At 41.7% G+C, this 25,856-nt stretch overlaps 1 protein-coding gene across 1 annotated transcript in view; it reads right to left on the reverse strand.

Annotated features, from left to right (window-relative positions):
* Positions 1–25,315, reverse strand: part of RCL1 (RNA terminal phosphate cyclase like 1) — a 34,771-nt gene extending 9,456 nt beyond the window's left edge. Inside the window, exons 1-7 of the mRNA XM_005522690.3 lie at positions 25,155–25,315; positions 22,466–22,537; positions 21,459–21,634; positions 14,548–14,622; positions 13,206–13,330; positions 10,646–10,771; positions 8,909–9,065 (exon numbers count right to left, since the gene is read on the reverse strand). Coding sequence (XP_005522747.2) covers positions 8,909–9,065; positions 10,646–10,771; positions 13,206–13,330; positions 14,548–14,622; positions 21,459–21,634; positions 22,466–22,537; positions 25,155–25,302 — 879 coding nt within the window. The 5' untranslated portion in view covers positions 25,303–25,315. The remainder of the gene's footprint in view (positions 1–8,908; positions 9,066–10,645; positions 10,772–13,205; positions 13,331–14,547; positions 14,623–21,458; positions 21,635–22,465; positions 22,538–25,154) is intronic.
* Between the last annotated feature and the right edge of the window lie 541 nt (positions 25,316–25,856).

Below are 25,856 nucleotides of genomic sequence, written 5' to 3' on the forward strand. Positions count from 1 at the left end.
GACAAAGAAGGTAACCTATCATAATTTCAAGATATAACACTATCCAAGAAGGCAAAAGAAAAAATAAATTTCGGACTACATAGATTAAGAGAATCAGACAGTGTGACAACCTCAACACATTTAGTCAGTGAGAGGCCGAAAGGGAGAGCCTTTCCAAGAGAGGATTCTGAAGATTTAATTTTCAGGATGGCCTTGCTTCTGTGTGACAAGCCTCAGCTCCATTCTTCTGAAAAAAAAATCTGCATTTCATGCAATTAACTATTGCACAGCAAAATAAGCAGCTCTATTACATTCAATACCATGACCCAATTCCTAAAACATGCTCTTACAGCAGTACTTGCCCTTTTAATGGTGTGAACTTGCCATACCAAAATGAAGTTCACATACTCAAACCTATAGGATCGATAAAAATTGTGCTTTATCTTGAGTGAACAGGGTACTTGCAGAATTTGCAGGTGTAGTCTAGAGCCACAGATCTCACCAGTTTTATTTGCCAAAGAGAAATACATACAAGAAGCAGATAAGGGTTTGGTAAGGAGTATTCCTGACAGTGGACTTTCTGTAGTTATAGTTTAGTTAGTAATTCAAAATGCTTCTTATTACTTGGATGAAAGCTTCACATTCTCTGGGCCTGTTTTGTTTCTCTACAGCTGAAAATATTACGAAGTATCTACTTTTATAACCAAATTCATACAAAAGCTTCAGTCAGCATGGAGATAACCATGTCCTAAGAAATATATCAAAACACACTGCATCCATCATGTCCTAACTGCTTACATAAGCTCTCTCTCTGCAGCGAGTCAGTCACCCCCAGTACTGCTGTGCAGTAGCAATCTGTTATGCCCATTTGTGGTGGTACATTCCCCACCCCCATTCCCCGTCCCCTTGGGCCACTCTACAATCTCCTCAGGAATTCTTATTAGACACTGACATTGGTTAATGGTTCCTGGGCAGTTAAGTTCCTTTTTAAATTATCCTTAAACATTTAAATAATCCTTAAAACAGAAAGAGTCTGTTCCTAGGAACTGCCTAACAAACTGCTGTTTTCCAATGGACAGCCTTGGAACATTATTTTTGTCTAAATCCTAGCCCAGGTGGAACAATACTATTGTTACTGCACTTTTTGATGAAAATTCCAGTAACAACTGACCCAGACTGTGGCCAGAACAGAGAATGACAGAAGGCTAAAGCCAAGCATCTCACAACGCTATAGGCAGCAGTACTACGTGAGGGTCTTTGAGTTCTTCAAGGCCTCAGCAAGTTGCAGCAGCACCTCCCTCTAAGTGGTACACCTCTTGAAGCTCAACAACCGTCAAGTCTGCAGTACTTGGAGAACAATCACCAAAAGCTGTTGACAGGGCCTGGGCTGATACACTCAACCCTCAAAGCTTAACCCTTCACGTGTTGACAGGTACAAAGCCATCTGACACATTTTACTAAACTTATATACATCTTTATATCTACGTGTGTGCATGTATGAATTGATTTAAATACACTACAGCAAGCATAGTACTTGTTGCCATCTCTTAATTGAGTACATGGCACAGGATTTCATCCAGACAGTTCTTGGGTATCTCCAGTGAGTGAGACTCCACAATCTCTCTGGGCAACCTGTTCAAATGTACAACCACCTGCTCGGTAAAGGATATGTAAAAATATCTTCCTTGTATTCAGGTAGAACTTCCTATGCATCAGTTTCTGTCTGTTGTCTCTTGCCCTATTGTCTGGCACCACCAAGAGCTTGGATCCATCTTCCTGGCACCCTCCCTCCAGGGATATATTGATAAGGTCGTCTCTTCTCAGTCGTCTCTTCTCAACACCAAACAGATGCAGCTCTCTTGGCCTTTCCTCGTAACAGAGATGCTCCAGTCCTTTCATAATCTTTGTCATCTCCTCTGGACTTCATCCAGGGGCACCTTGTCTCTCATCCTGAGAACTGGACACAGCACTCCATATGTGGCCTCACCAGGGCTGAGTACAAGGGCAGGATCACTTCCCTCCAATAGCTGTCAGTGCTCTTCCTAATGCACCCCAGGATATCATTTGCCTTCTTGGCCACCAGGACACACTGCTGACTCACTGCCCATCAGGATACACAGAGCTATTCCCCAGTGGGTCAGTTCCCAGCCTCTGCTCATGCCCAGGGTTATTCTTCCCCACGTGCAGGCCCACTGCATTTGCCTTTGCTGAATTTCAGGAGGTTCTTCTCTGCTCATCTCCACCCTGTTGTGGTCCCTCTGAAGGTCTGCACAGCCTCCTGGGGTATTGGCCACTCCTCCCAGCTTTGTGTCATTAGTGCACTCACTGAGAAGACATCTGTGCATTTGTTCAAGCTATTAGTGGAGAAGTTAAACAATATTGGGCCCAGTATTTAACCTTTGGGGACACCACTAGTGACAGGCCTCCAGCCAGACCCTGTGTTACTGATTACAACCTCTGGGATCTCCCATTCAGCCGGATCTCAATCCACCTCACTGTCCACTCCTCTAATCCACACTTGCTGAGTTTGCCTATGAGGATGTTGCGATAGACAGTGTCAAAAGCCTTGCTGAAGTCAAGAAAGACAATATCCACTGCTTTCCATCCATCCATCCATCCAGTTGTTTCATTATAGAAGGGAAGCAGGTCAGTCAAGTACGATTTACCTCTAATGAATCCATGCTGACTACTCCTGTTCACTTTCTTGTCCTTCATGTAGATAGAAATGGCCTCCAGAATCACCTTCCCAATGATTGATATCAAGCTGACTGGCTGCTAGTTTTTTGGGTCATCCTCCTTTGCCCTTTTTCAAGACTGGAGTGACATTTGCTTTCTTCTGGTCCTCAGGTACTTCTCTTGATCAAAGATGCTTGTAAATGGCCTGTCTCTGGTGTCCATCAGCTCTCTCAGCACTCGTGGGTGCATCCCATCAGGGCCCATGGACTTGTGGATGCCAGGTTTGCCTGACTCCAGCTCAGTCCTCCTTGAGCAAGGGAAAGCCTTCCTTCAATCCCTCCTTCTCCCTAGTCTCCTGGGTCAGAGATCCCTGAGGCCTGGTCTTGTCAGTGATGACGATGCAAAGGGAGCATTCACTCACTCTGCCTCCTCTGTGTCCTCTGTTAACAGGGTCCCACTTCCATTTAGTGTCAGGCCCTTATTATCCTTTTCCCTTTTGTTACTGATGTATTTGAAAAAGCCTTTCTTGCTGTCCTTGACATTCTTTGTCAGACTTAATTCCAGGTGGACCTTGGCCTTCCTTGTCTCTTTTCTACATACCCTGACAACCTCTATATATTTATTCCAAGTGATTTGACCCTGCTCCCAGTTCCTGTGTATTTCCTGCTTACCTTTGATATTGAGAGAAGTTCTTTATTTATCCATCAGATCTCTTCCCCTTTGCCCAATTTCTTGCACATTTAGAAGCATTGTTCTTGAGCCTGAAGGAAGTGATCCTCGAACATCAACCAACTCTCTTGGTCCTCTCAGAGTCTCCTGGACCCTGTGGGGCTTGTTCCCATGGCATTTTTCATGAAGATATATGGATGCTAACTGTGAAGCAGGGAGCACGGTGCCGGTGGAACAGCAGGCCACATAACTTTCTCAGTCTTGCCTGAGAAAGTGGCCTGAGAAATCATAAGGAGGAATTAAAACAATCCTCAGAGATAGAAAACAGCGTTGCAGGTGCTGTTTGCCTGTTCCTTGTCTTCTTGCAAGAGAAGGTCGAGGGGCGGTGTACCCCACTGACCAATGATGGTGATGTGTTAGTTTACTAACCAATAAGTTTTCTTTTCTGTACTTTGACGTATCGGTCTATAAAAAAGATCTGAGGTAATAAACAGAGAGAAATTCTCCAGTTTGACTCCACAAGAGAATCTGTGTCGTTCTTCTCACCGTTCCCAATAGAGCGACAAAGTATCCCTGTAGAAGCTAAAGCTAGCTCTCCTGAAGTCTGTGGCTGTAAACTTACTTGCTGCCCTGCTTTCTCCTCATCCAGTACTGAATTCCACACTCTCATGGCCACACCTCCAGCAAGGCCTTCCCCGTTTGTTAGCATCAGTTGAGCAGCACCCTGTGATCCCCGTGGGATCCTCCACTACCTGTGTCAGGAAATGGTTATCTGTGCTTTCCAGGAACCTCCTGGGCTGTTTGTGTTTCACTGTGCTGGTTCTGCAGTAGATGGCAGGGTACTTAAAGGCTCCCAAAAGAACCAGGGCCTGTGACTTTGAGGCTGCTTCATGCTGCCTGTAGATGACCTAATTTGCTTCTTCCTCCTGATCAGGCAGCAAACACCCACAACAGTGTCACTCTTAGTCTGCCCTTTTATCCTGACCCATAAGCTCACCATCCACACCCAAGACAGAACTCAATACGTTCCAGGTGCTGCCTCACACAGAGGGCAAACTCTGTCACTCCGCCTTCCTGGTCTGTCTCTCCTGAACAGGGTGTAGCCCTTTATGCCAACATTCCACTCACATGAATTATCCCACCATGTCTCTGTCACTACAATAAGATAAAAGCCCTGGGACTGCATGTAGGTCTTTAGCTTATCTTGTTTGTTTCCCACACTAGTGCACATAGACTTTATAGAAGTATTTGATTCTGTCAGCATTCCAGCAGTCAATGATTAAATGCTGCTACATTCTTTAGACAAATTGTTGATCAAGTCTGCGGCTACATTTTGCAAGGGGTCCACTTTTGTAACCCAAAGGAAGGACCTCCCTTACCCTTTTGCATTCTTATCCTTTTCCATCCTTACCCTTTTTGCATTCCCTTTCTCTGCATAAATCATTGTACATTCATTCTAAGCTGATTTTTCTTTGTGTGCCTCATCTATGTAATACGCAATAGTAACCTTGCCATCAAACTTCATTGCACATTAACAATTTTATACAAAAAGTTGCTTTTGATTATACTTTTTCAGTGATTTAAGTGATCTAAACCACTCATTTGCAACACCATTCCTACAAATGCAGTCCCCAGACGGTGACATTAAGTGACTGCTTGTAATCTAATGACTGAACAGTAACTTCTGTCAAGTGAAGGACTTAAAACTCCCAAGAAGGCTGACCAAGTTTTTTTATTATCAAGCCACCTGACACTTACTCAAGAGTCAAAAATTAAAAACAACCCTCCCAAAAGAAATGGGATGGGCAAAGTCAGAGCCAAGGTACATTTGTTCCAAAATAGCTGGCACTCATTACCAATGTAGAATGCAGCTTCTAGACTGTAATAACTTAAGTCTATGGCAGTTTCTCCATTATTGTTTACACTGACTACAGAGCTAGATCCAGCTAGCTGTGACAATTAGACACAGATCATTTAAAATCCCATCTATTTTTAAATGCTATACAAATACTACAGTTGACATGTACATACAAATATCACAACCCTGTGTACTGGACAACAGTGTTTCAAAAAGGTTTATTTCTCTGAGCTTCAGCTCAGCTTTGACTGAGTGTTAGTTATATTTTGTCATAAACACAATTTCTTCCCTTACCTGTGTAGTACATATTTGCAGGACTCAATAATTTGTTATGTGAAGGGTAACAAATTGTTGCAGAGGGTTTGTATTTTGGTTTTTTGGATTTGGGTTCTTCTTCCAGAAGAAAGAAACAAAGCCTTACCACACTGAGGTAAGACCATCTTGAAAATTGAGCCATCAACTAAATCCTTCAGTCATTTTAGCTCTCGCTCAATAAAACAAACAGCTTTAGCCTTCATGCCCCTTCAAGGTCCCCTAGCAACTCGGCCTTTCTTCATTAAAGAATTCAGCCTTAAATAGGTACATGTACTCCCCTATTTTTCATGTTTACAAAGAATATAAAAATTAAATCCTTTTCCAGTTCTTCCAGGCCTTTCCATTCTGCCAATTAGCCTCTACATAAATCTCCCATAAACAATGTCTTTGAAAGACAAGAGTTAAAATCCTTACTGGCCTTCTACAATTAAGCTTCAGAAAGAACTGCATATGGATTTGTAATGACAACACTAGTCAGTCACTCCACTGCCCCCTCTTGCAGAGCCACTGCAATTAAGGCCCTGTGCAACTTATTAGTCAACTAGCTCTGACATCTTTCCATCAACAAATGTTTATTAAAAGAGCTCTGCTGATTCCAAGAATCATACAATCTGTTTAGTATAGTTTTGAAGGCTTAGTAAAATGACATTTAGAAAGACTCAAATCCTTTGATTTCCTAGATGGTAAAGTTTACACAATAGCAAGCACTTTACAAAATGTCCTTGGACCCCTTTCAACAGCAACTCCTACTCCAGCAGATTTTTGGGTGAACCCAACACCTAAAGCCATTTTACAGACAATTGTCTCCAGTGCTCTCAGGGTGCCCTTGTCTGGCCAACCTCCCCATCTCCCACATAACATAGTACCTACTGGCAAAAACACAGATGATGAAATAATCTCATAAAAAGAACCTCTAAAAACAGGAAAATAAATTCTCCCTTGAGCCCTGTATTCAACAAGTAGGTGTTGTAAAAAGATGTGGGACTTAAAGATTACCTGCTCAGAGCAATCCGTTCTTGCTTTTTCAGATTTTTAGTTTCACTAAAAATCTTACATAATCAAATAAACATAAAAAATACTATATTTCACCTAAACAAATACTGCACTTTGCAACGTGTTTTTTCATCATCTCTGTTCAACACTAAATCAAAGTGACCTAACAAAAAAATCCTGAAAATACCAAACAAACAAAAAACTCCACCCCAAACAAAAAGTGTCCAAAAACCAAACACCCTAAAAAAGCCCATTCCAAAACAAAATACTAACTAACCCCCAAAAAATACAAAAGAAAGAAAATGAGAAAGAAATCTTATCTTTCAAAATTCAGGCTAGCATTGTAGGACCATGCGTGTCATACATAAAGTCTAGTATTTATTGTGAAAACTACGTAACAAAATCCATCATATTGCCCATGATGGAGGGAGAGGGGGAATTCACTAAATAACGGCTAAGCACTGCAGTGAAAAAGTAGCACAACAGCCAAAAATGCCAACAAAATAGAACTTTTCCAGAGCGGGCTGCTGTAGTGAAGGACAAATAGTCTGTACACTGCTCAGCCTTTCTCAGTGACTCTTGGACAGAAATCACCCATACACAAAGGAGTATTCCAGGAGCACCAGCAGTACTATAGAAAGCCAAAGCTAACAACCTCACTAACTCAAAATCTGATCTTCAAAGACACTGAAACCTGACAGCCTGTTACATTATGATTCAAAAACTTGTTTGACCCTGCTTCCTCCTCAAAATGTTTCTCCTGTTGTCTTAAGATTCTCACTGTTACAGAATTTGACTCTTCATATTCAAATGACTGCATACACTGAAGCAAAAAGTTACTTGCTTTAGGCCTTTCCAGACCCCTTCATTTCATAAGTTCTCTGACATCTGACCCTGTGCAAAACATAATATCTGGACAAATTTCTGCACTAGTTTCAACTAGTTTTAATCTGTCAAGTGCAAATGGTTTCAAAGAAAAAAAAAACCCTATTGTTGCTGATAAAAGTATGTGGAAACTGGATTTTTGATGCCTCTGGACATCTGACTACCTGAAGATGTTTTCCAAGACATTTACACAAACAAGTGTACCAAAAGATGTTTACAGTTTACACCTGAAATAAAAATTACTACATGACACTACATAATTGCAGAAACAGACATATTTCAGTCACTAGTTGTGACTACATTCTCCATGCATGCTCGACTTTCAAATACAAGGAGTCTAGATTGTACCCAGGAAGAACATTTTGGTTGTGGCATTTCCCTGAGACAAGAAACCTGGGCTAGAAAAGTCCTTTAGCAACACCACTTATATACTGAATAAACAAAGATAAAATATTAATGGAAGACTGGAAAAAGTGGCCAACTCGTAATTCAAACACGTGGAAGATTTGCAACAGGGAAAGGGAAAAATAATAGAGGCAGAGATTAACAATCTAACACAGGTATATATGTGATTTATGAGGTTGAGGGGCTTTTTGATATTTAGCTACATTCCCTAATACAGAATCTCAATAATGCCAGTTTTAACACTTTGCCAAGTCACACAGGTTATTACAGTTCAGATTAACTACTTGTTGTTTTAAATAACAAGCAAAATTTGTAGATGACTGCCTCCTAAAGGCCAAATGTGTTTTATCAATACTAAAACATAATTATTTAAACATCTGTGGAGATACAAAGCAAAGCAGCTGGAAGGTTATTTATTAAATCAGAAACTTATCAGGGTGCTATTTGCCAAATCATTTTTAACACTGAAAGCTGCTCATCCACTAAAATTCATGCCACAAATGAAAACCATTTTAATAAAGAAAAAGGTCTCTGATGAAGAAAACTGTGATGCATTTAGGATTCCTACGTAAATGACATCCTAGCTCCCTTCCAACAACCCACTAAGACAATTCTTCAAACAACCAACAATTCTCAACACATCTGACTCAGCATCACAAAGTCACCAACATGGATGGAGCCTTGCCAGGCTTTTTTCTCCTTCTGCCCCTTCCTATGTTCTTCCACTCATAATGTCCCATTCCAACCACTAGTTTAGAAGCACTGCATATATAATTAAAATATAATATTTCCCATCCATATTATTAAAAAAACTAACATTCTATGTGAGGCTAACTGAATTCTGCTGCAGACAGAAAGTAACGGAAGAAGAATTTGCCACTCCTGTGATTCATAATAACACATATAAGACATTGCAAAAAACATGACCCAGTAGGTCATTACACTGTAAAAGGAATCATGCAAAACCACTCTTTACCAGGATGAAAAAGACACTGGAAGCATCAGATCATTTCTGTTTGGATCTGAGCCTGTCTGAGGGTGCCCCAAAACCACCTATCCCTTTACCTATTTTATCACCTCCTTCCCTTACATCTATACACACACATACAAAATATATTGGCCACTTACTCTGTAGACCTCCTCAAGCAGCAGCTTAGCACAACTCTGGCCCAGTTCCTCAGGAAGCACAGCTGCTCCCTGGCCCTGAGGGTTTGAGGCTAGCTCAGCACTGAGAATAGCGCCATTGATGGTTTCTGCAGTAAGGCACATGCCAAAACCTGGTGATCTGAAAGAAAGGGAAAAAGTACATTTCATTTAAGGACAAAACTGGAGTAATGAGCCAAGAACTTCAAGTTATAAACAGCTCCTCATACAGGATGACAAGTGTCCTGTTTGATACAATAGATTGACGCTGGAAAAAGAAAATTAACAACAGTACTTGAAAGTCAAATCCAGTACCACTTGCCACAAAACCCTCTGTGCTGACTTTTCCATACTCTTTAAACAGGAAGAATTTAAAATAAAATAAAAAGCCATACAAACCTTGGAAGTGTTTGGTTTTTTGTTTTTTTTGTTTTTTGTTTTTTAAATAGAGGAGGATATGTTTCACATTTATTTAGTCTGTATTTGATAAACATTTCAATGGTATCTGGTGTCTCTTCTCTGTGACATTCAAAACCAAAACTATCCTTCTTTAAGACTTCAGCTCTTTTCCCTGGAAGCTGCAGCATTTAGCAAGATTAGACTAATTAGTATCAAGAATACTGCTATCATACTGGACTCATACTTAATATTAATGTGTCTACAACACAGTAGCATCAGAAACCCAGCCAGCCAGGTTGAAAGGGATTCAGTTCCTCTTCCCATGCTATTGTTTATCCCTCTGCATGAGCTATATGTAGTAAAAATAATGTTGCTGCCCCAATTCATTTGACTTTTTAAATATCATAAACAGATGAGAAACAAAATCAAGACCCAATAACCACACAGCTCCCAGAAAAATTTTTGCAATTCTGATCCTGTAAACAGTCTAGAGCCATTAAAGTTACAAACCTGGCATATTATATATGATGAAGGATTGGAAAAGAAAAAAAATGCTAGAGAATTATTCAATAATTTCTAGATTCATAAACTTTTGAATCTAACGAATTTTAAGGAAATATTTCAAAAAGCAGAAACAGTGGAAGAAAACATGCATGCCTGCATTTGAGCATACAGACAGAAGACAAAAAAATGAGTTACCCAGAATCTTTCAACCTCAAGGAAGAGTAGTAAGAGGACAACAGAAATGACAGATACCAGCAAAATTATCTGAATCACATCCACTACTTCTGTGTCCTGCCAGCAAATAAAATCTGTGGAAGTACAATAAATTAATTTTCCAGTCCTCACTAATGAGAGACACTCCTCCAGCCATTCAGCAGAAGACAACCCGTACTGCTTTAACACTTCCTCAAAACACCTCGGTCCCATCCTTAATATTACCATTTCCATCAAAGCGTACAGTCAACTTTGAATCTTGGTTTCCTGAACATACCATGACACCTTTGATCTTAATCTCTCTTCAAAGCAACAGATTTAAAAACAAAGGGAGCTCAAATTGACTTTAGTGGCAGTGTAACGTAATGCAATGATGTACTGCACTTCTTGTTTAGGAAAACACACTTCTATCCCTTTCATGTAAGTAAAACAAATGTATCTAGTAAATCACCCTTTCTTTCTTTCTTTCTTTGTGAGAAATATTTATTTAAAATCAACAAAATAGAAGATTGTAATCTAAAACTCAGTAAAATTAGATCAGGACACCCTAGCAGATGAACAAATGCAGAATTACACCTATGTTTCCTGTAAATTCTGGATACTCACTTTCCAGAGCTGACCCCCTTCATATGATCTGTGTAGATATAGATGTCCGGGAGGAATTTATTCAGGATGCCCCTTGCAGATTCCACCATTCTGTTTGCCATCTGTGGTGACACTCGGACAGAGTATCTACATTTCTGAGCTAAGAAATCCAGTGTGGTCACAAGAAAAATTGAAAGCACAGACTGACAAAAGTGAAGAGGCCCCAGTGCATTATTTCAGAAAATGTGTGTTTTATACATCTATTCATGGGCTTCTCTCCATGCTCCTGTACCTAGAGAACCACATGCATGTAAGTGCTTACTGCAGTCTTTTTATTGATATACCTTGAAGTGAAGTACACAGAACACGTGCTGAAGAACAGGTTATAGCTAGGTAAACATCTATCTTGAAAATGCCCCTCATCACATTTAAATTGCTGTTCTGTCATCTTGTACTTTCTTATGATGGAGGAAGTCCCATGTGCTCTGCTCTTCATGTTTTATTAAAACATCATCCTGAGTAAAGTTTCTGTGAATTAGCAACACAGAATCCTGCCTGTTTCTGTCAGGGAGAAATTGGGAAGATGAAGAAGAAATTAAAGACAAATGTTCCAACAAAAAAAATTGAAAGGCTCTAAGAAAAATATCTTTGCTATCTCCAACTATTTTGCAGTGTTCTGAGGCTATCAAATTCATTGGCTCTCTAGCCACTCAGCATCTGAAGGTTCCAGGAAAGAACCTACCACCTTCCTACCCACCCCAAGCCACCTCCTCACAGTACGTAAGAGGCAAACTTTCTGCTCTTGTACCTCAGGTGCTACTTCAGAGAAATTCCCAACAGATCTTCAAAGGACATTACACTTTAAATTCCAGCCCAGCTATAATGCAGACTCATGCTCTACATATTTAACCACCCGTCTGCACATACATTCACACAGAAATGCAGGAAAACACACTCTCAAAACTCCCAGCTGCCAGGGAGAAATTTCCTTTTCTACAAATTTCTATAGCATCTCTTGTGGAGCAGGCAAACCAAAAACTTTAGGATCTTAGGGAAAAATCACTAAAAAATAATCAGAAAACAGGTTGTTCTGCACAGTTGATGCACTCAATATTTTGGATTATATAAAAGGCTGCTGTAATATGATCTCCACAGCTGTGAGGAGATTTACTCAGATGAATCTTGGAGGAACAAAGTACACTTAAAAAAAAACATAAGGACTCATCCTTCCAGATGTTTTGTTTTCCATTGCCTTGAAGGACCACTTACAAGCCAAACTAAAATGAGACTGCCTCTCACCAGGCTTAAAGGCAAACCTATATCCCTGAGAAAAGGCCCAGGAAAGCCCACGGCAAGGTAGCAGTTCAAAATTCAACCAGAAACATCAATCAAAACCAGTCAAAGTGGTCAGAATGGTACTGCATGTTAATGTCAATTTAGAACAATGGAAGTAAAGTCATGATCACTGCTTCCTCCTCCACACAGAAATATATAGAACTACTTACTACAGAGCAGAATGGAGGCATAAGAAAATTACTTTCTCCATCAATGTACCACAGCAAGTATCACCAAAAGCACAATGAGCTGCCTCTTTTTTGTTCCACAGCACACGCATTCAGTAAAACTGCTCTTGCTTGGCACACTGCACTTATCTAAATGCTGCAACTGGACAAGGTAGTCAAAACATACAGTCCTCACACACAGTGGTGACAGTATACCATGAAGTAAAAGAAGAAACAGGTGCAAATCTATACCTCTGGCAGAAAACACGACCTCGATCCTGCTTTCCTTTTGCGTAACCGATGCCAAATCATGTTTGGGACTCTCAAACACAAACTACATGTTGGCCACTGCTTAAGACAGTTTCATGTAAGGAATTTCTACCTTCTTCCTACAATGACAGCAGATTCATGAAATATACCATATAAAAGCCACAAGGGAAAAATAAAATTAAAAAGAAATAAGCAATCCAAAACATTGACTAGATTTGCAGTTGTTAGAAAAAGTTCACTATAGTATTTTGTGCCCTCATCTCCTTGTGAAATAAAACCTCCTCCACTTCCACCTGCAATAGTACTACCAAAGGTGAAGGGCCAAAGTACTTCCTTTCAAAACACAGCAAAAAGCTCACTGTGTGCTGCAAGGTGTAAACTGAACTAAGATTTAAGCTCCCATCTAACTTGTGCTAAACTAGTAACTGCCAAGATGTCACCTATTCAGTGCACAACCAAACTACATTGGTTACTACTGAATTTACACACAAAGATACCTTTTAGTGCTCCTAGATTATGCGATGGAAGGTATTTTAACTTCTTCTTGCTATTGAAAAGATTTTAAATAGTGCTGTTCAGTTTGGAATTTGCTCACAGATGCTTTTTGAACAGCAATGTTTTGATCACAGGAGTTTTGAGACACAGCCCTGAAATCTAGCTGTATGACCCCGCTGTGTAATATTTGCCTGTGTTACCCAGATATATGCTCAGAGACATGGGTGCACTTCTGTGACTTCCAAGGTAGGTGACTTTTTTTTTAATAAGCAAACTCTTTTAAAAGTAGAGAAACAAACAGAGAAAAAGGATACGCAGTTCCTCTGATGCGCTTGATTTTTCCAGGGTCTGTGAACTGAACAGGCTGCAAGACCTTTCTCACTGGGCAAGCAAACAGTATCTCTCCACCCCCTTTGGGAGGCATTCCTCTTCGGTTGATCTAGAATGAATAATGGAGGAAAAAAGCAAGTTAGTAAATAGTACAAAGAATGAACCTACACACCCCAAAATTACACTGTTATTTCACATAGAATAAAAATGCTTTAAGTAGGGGCATTATGTGAACACAGGCAAGAAAACTACCTCCTGAAGGCAGAAATGGATGTTGCATCAAAACTAAAAGCAGGCATTGATTTCTTTGTTCCTTTCGAGTAAAGTAAGGCATGGCTTCTCAATAGGAAACAGTGCAAAACCAAACAAAAACATCTTTACCAAAAGGCTTAAGATTTGTCTCTAGTAGCAGATCTGCACCTTGCTGCTGAGGAGACTAGAACTATTTGATTTAAGTTCAGCTGGTTAAAGCATGGTGCAGATAATGCCAAGGTCATGGCTTTGATCCCTACATGGAACATTCACTTAAGAGTTGGACTTGATGATCCTTACAGGTCACTTCCAACTCAGAATATTCTGTATGTGAGGGACTAGAATGAACTCATTCCCACTAACAGGTCTGTCTACCTGACCCAATCCCACCATTCCAAGCCAAGGACGGAGCTGGGACACGGACCAGTGAGTGGGTCTGGGTAAGGAGGCCCACAGCCAGACAGGGCAGGGCTGGGTGAGCAGAAGTCCTGCTGTGGGGTCACAGGAGTAGAGGCTGACAGCGCCAGGACAATGACATGGGCACTTGGGCTGCGGGTAGGGTGGGGGTGAGGGGTGAGGCTTTACAGAGCAAGGCACCAGCAGGCCCCAGTAGCGCAGCCTCTTCACACATTTCTCCAACCTAAAAGAAACCCCAATGTTGTTTTATATCTGGATTTACTGGGTCTCTGAAGACTGTAGTCTTTAAGAAAAGCTTCTTTTCTCTGTTTTCCAAACTGGAAGCAGACCTCAACTACCCAAACACTGACCCAGCTCTCCTACAGGTGAAAAAGGTTAAAGATGCCATTTTTACTCCCTAGCCCCAAGCATGAGGCAGAATGAACAAGTAGAAATAAAAAGTTAATAAATTAACTGAAAAGCAACAAAAAGCAAAATGGTTTCTCAGTCTTCTTCAGAGACTAAGAAAAGTCACTACTTTCTCCTTACCCTCTCTATCACTGTGTGGCTTGTATCCACAACTGTTAGAGACTGTTAAACCCACAGCAAGCACATCATCCTGTGAAGTACGGCAGGAGAACAATTTCAACACATTTGAAAAGGAACAAACTGTCTTACCTTGATTTCCAGACTTTCACCATCAATTCCAAACTTCTTCAGAAGGGGTAGAGCTGTTGCCTTAAGGACATCAACCTATGGAACACAGAATTAAAAAAAGAAACTCTCTATTGGAAGTTAGGTTAGTCAGTAATTTAAAAAATCACTGAATTATGAGGTGACTAACAGAGACAAGTCTTCTTCATAGAAGGTATTTTATGGGAAGACGTGCAGCGCAGACAGCTTCATCTAGTTAGACTATCACAGTACATCATTATTAAAAAATTTCCTAGAACAAATTACTGGCAGATAGAATTTCCTATTCTGGCTTCTTCCTCAGCCTGATTTTGAATGCCATTATGTAAAACAGCTTACTTGTTTCTCTGAACAGTGAAACATTTCTCTGAACGTTTCTCTTTTATTGAGAAAATAATATTCTTCTGTCATAACTAAAAAATTCCAATAGCTAAAGAAATTAATGCAAGAACCACTGCATTTTTTCAATCATCACTGCAAGAGCAATTTCTTTTGGCAGAAAGATCATTCTATCAACAATTTCTTTTTACCTGTTTCTAAGAAACAGAAGCTTATAGGTAGTTTCTACTGAAGCACTTAAAAGAATCTGAAGTGGGTACCACATCATCAGTGTGCTCCCTTTTAAGCTAGGTGCTTACCAGGTCCAGGTCTGAACAGAATTATCCTTGCTGTAGCTCTTCCTAATTCCTAAGACTACAGGGACTGCCCACTTCTTCCCTCTTCTGAAACTTCAGTAGTATTGCCAAAAGTGATAAAAATTATTTAGCAGTGCAACAACACAGGGAGTTACCCAAGACAAATAGCTGTGGATAGACAGGATCAGGACAGCATGACCAAAAGCAAAATAAACACAGATGAAGGAAACAGTCATGAGGTAGTCAGCATTTGATGAGGCAGATAAAAAGCATCCTCTTTCCCATGCCTTCATCCAAAATTCAAAATTCTTAAATTTCAATTTCTCTGCTTTGAAGAGAGTGAAAGCCACTGGCAAAACGGCAGCACATACCTCACCTACAAATCTGTGAACATTCTGTTAGTGGTACCTGAGGAGCTATGAATATATGTTCTCATTCTCAATTCTTGTTTTCAGTTCCTGCTGGACAACGTATTTCCTTTCTAACAGAGAGACATTTGGTGTTCTTTTCAGTATCAATATTTTAATGTCTTCATTAAAAAAAATAAACCAATGCTTAACTCCTTTTAACCTACAAAGTTTATGGTTTTTTACAGCCAGGCTACCTTGCTTTGGCCCTTCAGTAGTTTTCATTAGCTGTAAAAATTTGACTTTTGGAGCAAAGCCTTTACCAACATGCATGTGCACAAGCATGCAAATACCACTGGCAGAAGTCTCAACAAGCTGATCTGGTTCAAATTAAAATCACACAATGTTTCTTCCTCCTTCTCATGAAACAAAACATACCAATAAAATAAAAAAGCTTTACTGTGTAGGTTAAGAACTCAAAAAACTTCAAGATTTGTCATAATTTTCAGTCCTCAAAAAAATTCCTGGCGTAATACTTAAGAGGTATGAAACAGACATATAAGACTGACTGTTCCAATTTTGCTGCCCAAATAGAGGAGGCAATCATCAGTATTTGAAGAATGGGAGAAGGGTGTTCTGCCCCGCAGAGAAGTGGCAAGTTGGGCAGGATGTTGTCACTCTATTAGGAACGGCTGGGATTGAACGACACAGACTCTCATGGAGTCAATTAGGAGAATGTCTTGTAGTTTATTACTTCAGCTCTGTTTTATAGACTGATACGTGGAAAGTACAGAAAGGAAACCCTTATTGGTTAGTAAACTACTACATTACCATCATTGGTCAGTGGGGCACACACCCCCCAACCTTCTCCTGCAAAGAAAACAAGAGACAGAGAAACAGCACCTGTAAGGCTGTTTTCTGTCTTTGAGGATTGTTTTGAATCCTCCCATGAATTTCTGAGGTTAGCTTCTCAGGCAAGACTGAAAAGCTATATGGCCTGCAGTTTCATAAACTCTCTGTTTCAGAGTTAGCATCCACAGGATGTGAAGCAGTTCACTGAAAATCAGAAAACAGCAGCCGAACTGAGTTGTAAACCCATTTTTCTATCCTTTTGCCTATTCTCAGCCATAAACCACATCCTTTGGATGGGCTCCCCTTGGAGGGCAGTTATTCAATTTCCAGAACAGACAACATAGCACCAAGTTGCACCAAAACAGACGCATCATACAACTGATGGTATATCTCACCACAAATGACAACATTCTAACTCCCATAGATACTGCTTATTCACAAAGTTGTGTAAATACAAATCACTTCCTGTAAAGAAATCTACAATAGCGAAGAAAAAGGTGGAAAATTAAGTTCAAGAATCCCTTATCCAGTGCAAAGATTTAAAAAAAAAACCAACAAACCAAACAAAACACCCAGATAGAGACCCTGCAGCACATGGCTACCTAAGAAAGGGAAAAACACCAGTTGGCCTATATTATCCATTAGCATTGCACAGATCATTGTGCCCCACCATACACATGTTGTTATGTTTCTTGAAATAGGGCCTAGACTGGGAGGAGAGGGAAGAGAAAAAAGAGTTTAACAAGGAATAAAGAAAAGTGGGAAGAAAATTCAGTAGGAAAAACTTGTTGTTTTCTACAAACAGTTGAGTTCTGATTAAGACTGAAGATTACTGCTCCCAAGCTAAAGTTTCATGCCAGCATGACTCATTCTTACTCAAAGCCTCATGGCATAGCTGTAAAAAATCTTCAACACCTGGAAACACAAAGAATGGTTACTCTAAAACAGGTTACTGCAGCTGTATCTGAATGTCAGAATGACAATACACAAAGAAGGAAAGGAAAATAGGAGCTACTATTTGTGTGCCACCTCCATTCCCCTCAGAAAGGCACTCTACAAAGGACACCCCCCACATATATAATCCCTGTACATAGAAACTTTAAACCGCTTCAACCCAGTCCCACATGGTTGGTCCCACAAGCTACCCAGGGTCAGATCTCACCAGTGATGGCACAAGAAAACATAACGTAAGTGTAGGCTGCTAATGAACAGTCCAGGCTTATCTATTCCTTTGCTCTAGTGAGAGCAAAGTAGCATTCCTTTCACCCAATTACGATGTATCACTCACACAGTAGTGATAATGTGCAATATTATCACAGCAGGAGGGATCTTTAAGGGACCTTAAGCTCACCCGCCCCTGCCATGGACAAGGACACCTCCCACTAGACCAGGTCCCCGTCCAGCCAGGCTTTGTACACTGCCAGGGTTGTGGCATCCACAGGCTGATTTTTTCCAGTGTCTAATAATATAACAAATAATATGTATAATATTATTAGTAATAATGTCACCACAGTCCCAGATGGAACAAGTGCATGTTCAGTGGCCACCGTACTCTTTAGGACTGATGCCAGTTGTCAAAGAGCTTTCCATTGGCCCCTATTGGAGGGCTACTAACGTATGTAAACAAACACCGAAGTAAACTCCGGGAACGCAGACTGATCTGTGCCTCACTGAACTCAGCAAAAAGTGAAGCAAAAATCTTTCCTTCAACAAGATGTCCTTTAGAAACTCTTCTTCTCAGCTGGATCTCTTCTACTCTCCTCACAGCAGGAGATCTATAATATTCCCTTGCATGCACCTGACAAGGAGGTCTCTGGTAAAGGGCAACCTCAAACCACACAGCAATCGCATCCCACAAATACTTTTGAGGCTGTGTAAAAGCCAAGATCTCAGTGCTGAAAGTGGATTTCTCAAAGCCCAGTGAGTCAGCCTACTTGTTCAATGCCACAAGGGACAGGTCACACTCCTCTGGTTGCACGCATATTCCTGCTCCTTGCCTCATAGATGCCTCCCACTGGCTACAGTTCTTCATAAACTGCTCCAGTGCGGGTTCCCCATGAGTTCACAAGTCCTGTCAGCAAACCTGCTCCAGCATAGGTTTCTCTCTCTCCATAGGCCTACAGGTGCTGCCAGAATCCTGCTCCAGTGCAGGCTTCCCACAGGTTCACAGCCACATTCAGGTATCCACCTGCTCCAGCACCAGGCCCTGCAGGTGAATATATACTTCACTGTCCACATTTATGGGTTCCAGGAGGACAGCTGCCTTACCATGGTTTTCATCCTGGGCTACAGGGGAATCTCTGCTCCACTGCATGGAACACCCCCTGTTTTCACTGACCCTGCTGTCTGCAGGGCTGTTTCTCTCCCATATTATCACTCCTCTCTCCTGCTCCAGGTTATTCCACAATTCCAACCCCCCCCACTCTTCCTCCTTAAAGCTGTTACCCCAAAAGTGCTACCATCACTGATGGACTCAGACGTGGCCAGCAATGGGTCTGTCTTGGAGCAGGTCAACGTGGCCTGAGTTGGATGAAGAGGAAACTTTTATGAGCTTCTTACAGAAGCCACCTCTGTAGCATCCCAGCTCACAAAACCCAGCCAGGCAAATCCAATACAACCCACTAAGTTGAAATAGAGAGGTTGTTACATGAAGAGCAGCAGGGAAAACACCTAAACTCCCACACTGTAGTCACACTGGTTTGCCTTTCCACCTTCTCCTTGGAGAGCAGAAAACATACCGACAGATAAACAAGTTTAAGCACCTCTTTTTGGGCGAGCATAATTGTGTGGGTAATAACTGTTCACTGACTTTAAAACACTCTCTGTCTACTGAAAAATAAAAACCAAAATGTGGGAGCTTCAGAACTCTAAACAATGAACTAATATGATTTCGCAGAAACTCTTCATTGTTCACATTATGCACTTTATACTGTTTATGGGATCATGCATTACTTGATTGGTTCCTCCATCCTGTTTAGGAATTTAGTATGAATTTTTCAGGATTGGTCACTGTCCAGGCGTTTGACTGCCCCCTGTTATCTGGTTTTTTTGGTTTTGTTTCTCAGCCTCTTCTTTCTTATTTTAGAACAGTTTACATCTTAGCAACCTTGACAAATCCCAGAGTGTCTGGTAAGAAATTCTACAGATGGTTTGGCTGGAGCACACTATGGCCTAAGTTATCTAGATACATTGCTACACCAAAATCAATTTAAAATAAAGTTTCCATTTACTTAAGCATACAAATCAATTAGGGTAGCACTTAGATTTGTGGTTTTAGTCTCAGAAACCAGCAGAGCCATATGTTATACAAAACAACTTGTAGAAGTCCTTGAAGTACCTTATTGGTGTGCACCAGGATTAATGCTTACTCACACAAGTTAAACAGACGTAAAACTAAGTTGAAATCAATTTTAGGAACTGGTATTCGGTTACAGCCACCGAATGAAATTTGAATGAAATTCTGAATTTCATTCACCGAATGAAATTACAGCCACCAAATTGAAAAGTTAACAAGTATGAACTCAACCACAGTAACTGAAGTTATTACTGTGTTGCCACTACAACTAATATGTAATTGCTACTATAGCACAGTTAACTTAAGATGCAATTCTTTACATTCATTTGATTTACATTTAGTGTCTGGAGCTTGGAGTCAGCTGATGCATGCCAACCCACTTGTCTGAGTTTTGGCAAATGCAAGCACCCTTCAAGCAAAGTGGCCTTAAGTCTTACACCCATTTGAACTAAAATAGTTAACCTCAGGCCCATGTGACTGAAGCCCAAAAGGAGATAATTTCCAGAATCAAGACTCTGTTGCTTAAATAAGTGTCCAAATTTACTTGAAAGCAGTATGAACACTGGACTACTCTTCATATCCAGATTATGCAAGAATTTCTCCATTGTGATTAAACAGTCAACAGAAAAGGACTTCTTTGATTCTTACTACTTACCAGTTACAATAAGGACTTCTAATCACAATGACTGAATGGGTAGCAAAAAATGCTTCCTCTTTTTCTCTTATAGTGCTGTGTACAACCCACTTTGATCATCCTTTGACTCGTGGATGTCTCACAGAGCCACGGGTGAGAGAGTGAGTTTTTTAAATGACCAGAGAAACACAGCTGAAAAGACAAATTCTAGAAGGACTCAGGGACTCCTGTAGTATCTGTAGTATCTGTAGTATCTGTAGTTGTATTTTACAGGTATTTGTATTCATTTAAACTGGTTAAGCTCCCAGATTACAATGTGCCCTTTAATCTACTCAGAGGAAAACGGGCAGTGTCCAATCATCATTCAAAAAGTGAAGAGTAATGCTGTTCTCTAAAAGCAAAAAAAGTACATGTTTGGAGTTTTTGGAGAAAAATAAATAAAGAGCATAACCACTAATCATTACTTCGGCATTCTGATCACATCTCCCACAGTTCGTTTTTACTACAGCACTGGTACAAAACAGAAGACTGCAGATCAGTTTAAGAAACCACGGCAAGTATTTCATTGCCATCTGACCTACCACACCTCCTGGCATATTTCAGAAGAACCAGAGACTTACTACATACTTTTGCTACTATAGTTCCCTAATTACCATGTGACTTGTTTCTGATAGAAAGAAGGCTTGACAGCAGCAGTGGTATGACTACGTCCAGAATCCAACAGAAGAGAAAGATTCCTTCCTTTTTGCACTCATATTTTGAAGACACTTTATACAGTAAATACACATGTAGGGCAAGAGAAATAATCTATTGAAATTCTAAGAGAATGGGAGAACCAAACCTGTCGCAGGGCCTCACATGGCATTTAAAAGGAGATTGCAAGGGAGAAGACAGAGGCAGTACAGAGCTGAACATCAGAAGGGGAATCACAAACTGAAGTTTAGAGTTTAATACACTCTAGTTGAGCAGGTGCTTCTTTTGACTCAGAAAGTTTGCTAATGCAGCAACAACTGCAGGATACTTCTGGATGTGAGGGATGATAAAAATGCAACATGTTTTAGACACCTCTTCCCAATCTTGTTAGTTTAGGGAGAAGAAATATCCTTCTCTGATACTTAAACTTTATTACTTACTGAAGGATCTACTTGATCATTTGTTACTCCCCTCAAGACAATCTTCAATGGATGCTTCATGAAAGGAGCCAAGCAGAGCAGACTTTCCAAATAGTAGCCAATACCACGACTGGGGCTGCAGTCATGTTCCAGCGAGCCTCCATACAGAAGACCAGGCTGATAGTACAAGGTGGTACCTGAGGAAGAGGCATGGGGGGCAAACCAAATGAGAGCACTGTAGAACACTGGCCATTAAAACAGCATAAAAATACTTTGCAACAACATATGCAAGCAAATTGGAGGTAGAAGACTATATGGAAGATTATAGCATTTCCAGCACACTATTTACATGTCTGCAACTAATGAATGGGTCAACACATGAGTGTCTGTCTGTCCTGCACATTAATGTCCTCCTTTCCCTTCCCCCTAAAACCAAGGATCTCTTAGCAATCTTCAAAATGTTGATACAAGCAATTATTATCCTCCACAGAAGCTAAACCTTCATCAGTCCATCTGGTCCTTGTAGTCTTGGCATATCTGATGGTAATTCATTTGCTTTACTTACCAACTGAAAATCATTAGAACCCTTAAAAAAAAAACCCAAAAAACTCAGACCAGGTGAGGTTTTCACATTGACTTTTTTCACTCTAATCAAACCCTTTCCTAAGCACGAATAAGCAAGCAGTCTGGCTAAGAAGTTTGCCTCTGTAGAGGGTAAATCTTTGTCTTCTACAAAAATTGATTCTGGTACAGAGGAACCTTTGCCCACTGTGAATCCTGTATACCTAACAAAATACTAATTTTAGCTCTTGGGAAACAGAGCTTCCCTTAGCTCTCTACATTACAGTGGGGCACAGACCTTCTTGCACATGATCAATTATTACAAAACTTGTCAACTTTGTTATTTCTCATCTTCTCGGTAATCTTATCTGAACACCTACATCTATCAAGAAAAGACTTTGATTCTACTGCAGAAACTGATAAATCCTGGAGACAGAACAGATGAAGCAGAAAAAAACAGATCTCACCTGTTTGGTTTATTTCAATCCGCGAGCCATTGGTCACTTTGTCAATCAGACGAATAAAACTTGCTTCAAAATCTAAGGAGTAGAGCACAGACAGAATTATAAAGTTTCTTAAAAGTTCAACACCTTACTTGTACTTTTACCCTTTCCTGCCTTTCATGACATTAAGGCTGCTCTCACACTTCAAGTTGTGGCATAGTACCACAATATGTGAAAAGACAATTCTCTGTAAAGACAGAGATGCTAATGTGAGCCTCCATGCTCATAGGCATCTCAAATCAATTGAGATGCCCTCAGATGTGGCAGCTAGACTAGTCACACTCCTCTCCCTGGCACGCAGCATATAAAATAAGCGTACATTTCTGACCACAGTGGCTTGAGGGATTGCTCTTGTCCATGATAAAACTTTTGACAATTTACATTTTACTCAGTACAAAAGCAAAACATACAAAACATAGTAAAGAGGACCCCATATATTGAAGCACAACAAGCTAATAACAGCTTCACAATGTTCTCTGTTAAAATGTTAGCTTTAAAGAAGGAGACATTAAGAGGTGAAGTGCTGCTGCTGCATAGCTGTTCCACAAACAGAATTAGTTGTCTGCAGACTCTAAAATTTTCCATTTCTGAAACATTTTTTATATACTTAGGGCTAGAGAACCACAAGTCTTCCCACTGCCTCTTTCCTTGCTTACTGTGTTCACTATACTATAGCAGTTTGCGTCAAGTAATTCCATGGTTTGTCTTGATTGTGTGGACTCTCCCCCAGAGACAATGAAAAGGACAAGCAAATTTAACCTAAAACAAAACCAAAACCATCAACCAACCAACCAAAACCAAAAAAGGAAATAACACAAAAAAGAAAAAAAATTAAAAATCCAAAACAAAACAAAACTAACCAAACAAAACAACAACAACAAAAAAGCCATCCCAGGAAGAATATACTAGTATTCTAGTATTCCAACAGGGTACAGACTCAGTATAAAGGCATATAGGTGAATATATGCAGAATTCAAAAGCCAATTAGTTTTAAGAGCCAACAGCATCTGCATAATTGTTTGTAGGTTGCAGAACTCCCTTAACAATAATCCTGTGTTACTTCTTACAGAGTAATCAGATGTGATTTCTATATGTGACTCTAGGATGTAATAGATATTTAAACCACAGTGCTACCTGCAGAATTTACAGTTGTTAATATTTGCATAACATGATTTATGCCTCAGTCACGCAATACTGGTTATGCTCTCCGTTATGGCAATTTTTAAATAATGACTGCTTATATGTTTATAAAGTCTATATTACTTTAAAAGCACTGGGGCATCTTCCAGTGCACGAGTGCATCGTTGTGAGCGCACATTTCACTCCTGGAGAACACCAGTAGCAGAGCTTACAAAAGTTCTAGCCACAAAAAGAACTGCTTGTTGAATTATCAACATGAATCAGGATTTATTGCTATTATTTTTCTGTTGCATTTATAGTTTACCCTTGAACTCATACTTAAAAAAAAAGCAATTCAAACATGCTGTAAAAAAACATGGCAATACCTACAAACTTCACCACCACCAAATGCTGCACAGTGATAATAAATACTTTGGATCATGGTAAATGTTAAGCCAAGCACACAAGAATGTTTTGGCAGGTTTTGAGTAGAACTTTAACTATACCCTGAAGGCTTCTTGGGAGGCAGAGAGGCATCTACCCCTGTTCTGAACTTCATAACAGGGGTCCATACCCAAAAAATAACTGAACACCACAATAACATTTCTTCCTCAAACATCCTATTGTTTTCTTATTTCAGTTTACGATGGAATTCATCCTGGGATGCCAAAGGAATGCACAAGAGTGCAAAGTTGCACAAGAATGACAATAGTACTCCCTAAGAAAGGTTTCCCTTAAACAAATATGCCAAAATGAGAATAAATGATTTCATCTCTTTCACCTTTCCTGTTTCAGCAAACCCTGACAAAAATCAAAGCATAAAACGTGACCTATTAAAACTGCGTGGACGTGAGCTCCCACAAACACAGGGAGCACACGACGCTTGGGCACAGGCACGCGGCAGAAACGACGGCCTGAGAGACAGGGAATTATTAATTCTGCCATCCCGCCTGCGAAGCCACCGTCACAGGGACGAGAACCAGCTCCGGGGCTGTAGAGAGGCTCAGGCACACGCAGCGAGAGGGTCAGAGCCCCGCCTGGCCGCTCCCGCACCGCGGGCATCAAGGCAGGGCAGCACCAGCCCCGGCCGCCCGCACCGGCCCCTGATGTTTCACTCTGGAGAAAAGGCAGGGCTGCCGAGCCGAGCCGAACCAGCGGGACGGGGATGGTTACTGCCCCGTCCACCCCGCGCCCGCAGGAAGCAGCGGGTGTGTGACAGCTCCCCTGCTCCGGCCTCCTCCATCGTCCCTGCCCGCACCAGCGCCGCCTCCTCCTCCTCCCAAAGCCCCGCTCCCCACGTGTGACAGCTACACCCGAGATGGGTGCGCGGAGCGCTCTGGGAAGAGCGCATCCACGGGGAGACTCCGGGGCGCAGCTGGGTCCCCCTCCTGGGTGAGGCCCAGACGGAGCCCGGGCTGTCCCAGCTCCCACTGGGGGTCTGCCCCTGCCCGGCAGCAGGTCCCGGGCACAGCCGGCGCCGCAGCCCCGCCGCCGCCCGCCCTCCTGCCCCGCGGCCGCCGGTGCCGCCACTCACCGCGGAGGCCGGGGTCCTCCTCCTTGGCGCGGATCTTGCGGATCTTCAGCGGGCGCCCGCTGAGCGTGGCCAGCACCAGGCGCTGCCGCAGGAAGTTGCCCCCCGTGTAGCTGAGGCACTGCGCCTCGCCCGCCGCGCCGCCCGCCATCCCGCTGCCCACGTGGTTGGGAACAGGAAGCGCTGGGACAGCGGCGGGGGCAAAGGGCAGGGGGCGGGCGGGCGCTGGGAGGGCTCGCACCGCCCCCGTGCTCAGCGCTCGGCGGCGGGGCCGTGGCCAGAAGGGCCGGGCTGAGTTTGTCGCGCCACGGGTAGCAGCCTCTGCCTTCTCCTCCGCTCTCTCAACCTGCGTGTTTTCAATTGAAACTTTAGGAGCGTGGAAGTGTCGGGAGATATGTGTGACCCGATGAGCCCGGTGCCCGGCCCGCTACTTCTCCGGGTGATGCGGGCTCTCTCTCCTTCGGCGGGCGCGCAAGGACGGTCCCGAGCGGAACGTGGTGCCTGCACAAGGATACGGCCCCTACATCGAAATGAGTCGGTTTCTGGACACATGTTCTTTAGGCAGTGCTTTTCAGTAATTTATCCCTGGCTACCTTAAGGAGGACAGAGCGGAAGAACGAGTCCTGCTCGCGGTCCTTGGGACAGCCTATTTGCTTAATGACAGTGACAGAGTCCTGCTGTCCTTGAGGAGACTGACTAAAGCTT

The sequence above is a fragment of the Pseudopodoces humilis genome, chromosome 4 (genome assembly GCF_049639895.1).
Source record: "Pseudopodoces humilis isolate 2021_Gansu_Grassland_sample_001 chromosome 4, ASM4963989v1, whole genome shotgun sequence".
NCBI lineage: Eukaryota > Metazoa > Chordata > Aves > Passeriformes > Paridae > Pseudopodoces > Pseudopodoces humilis.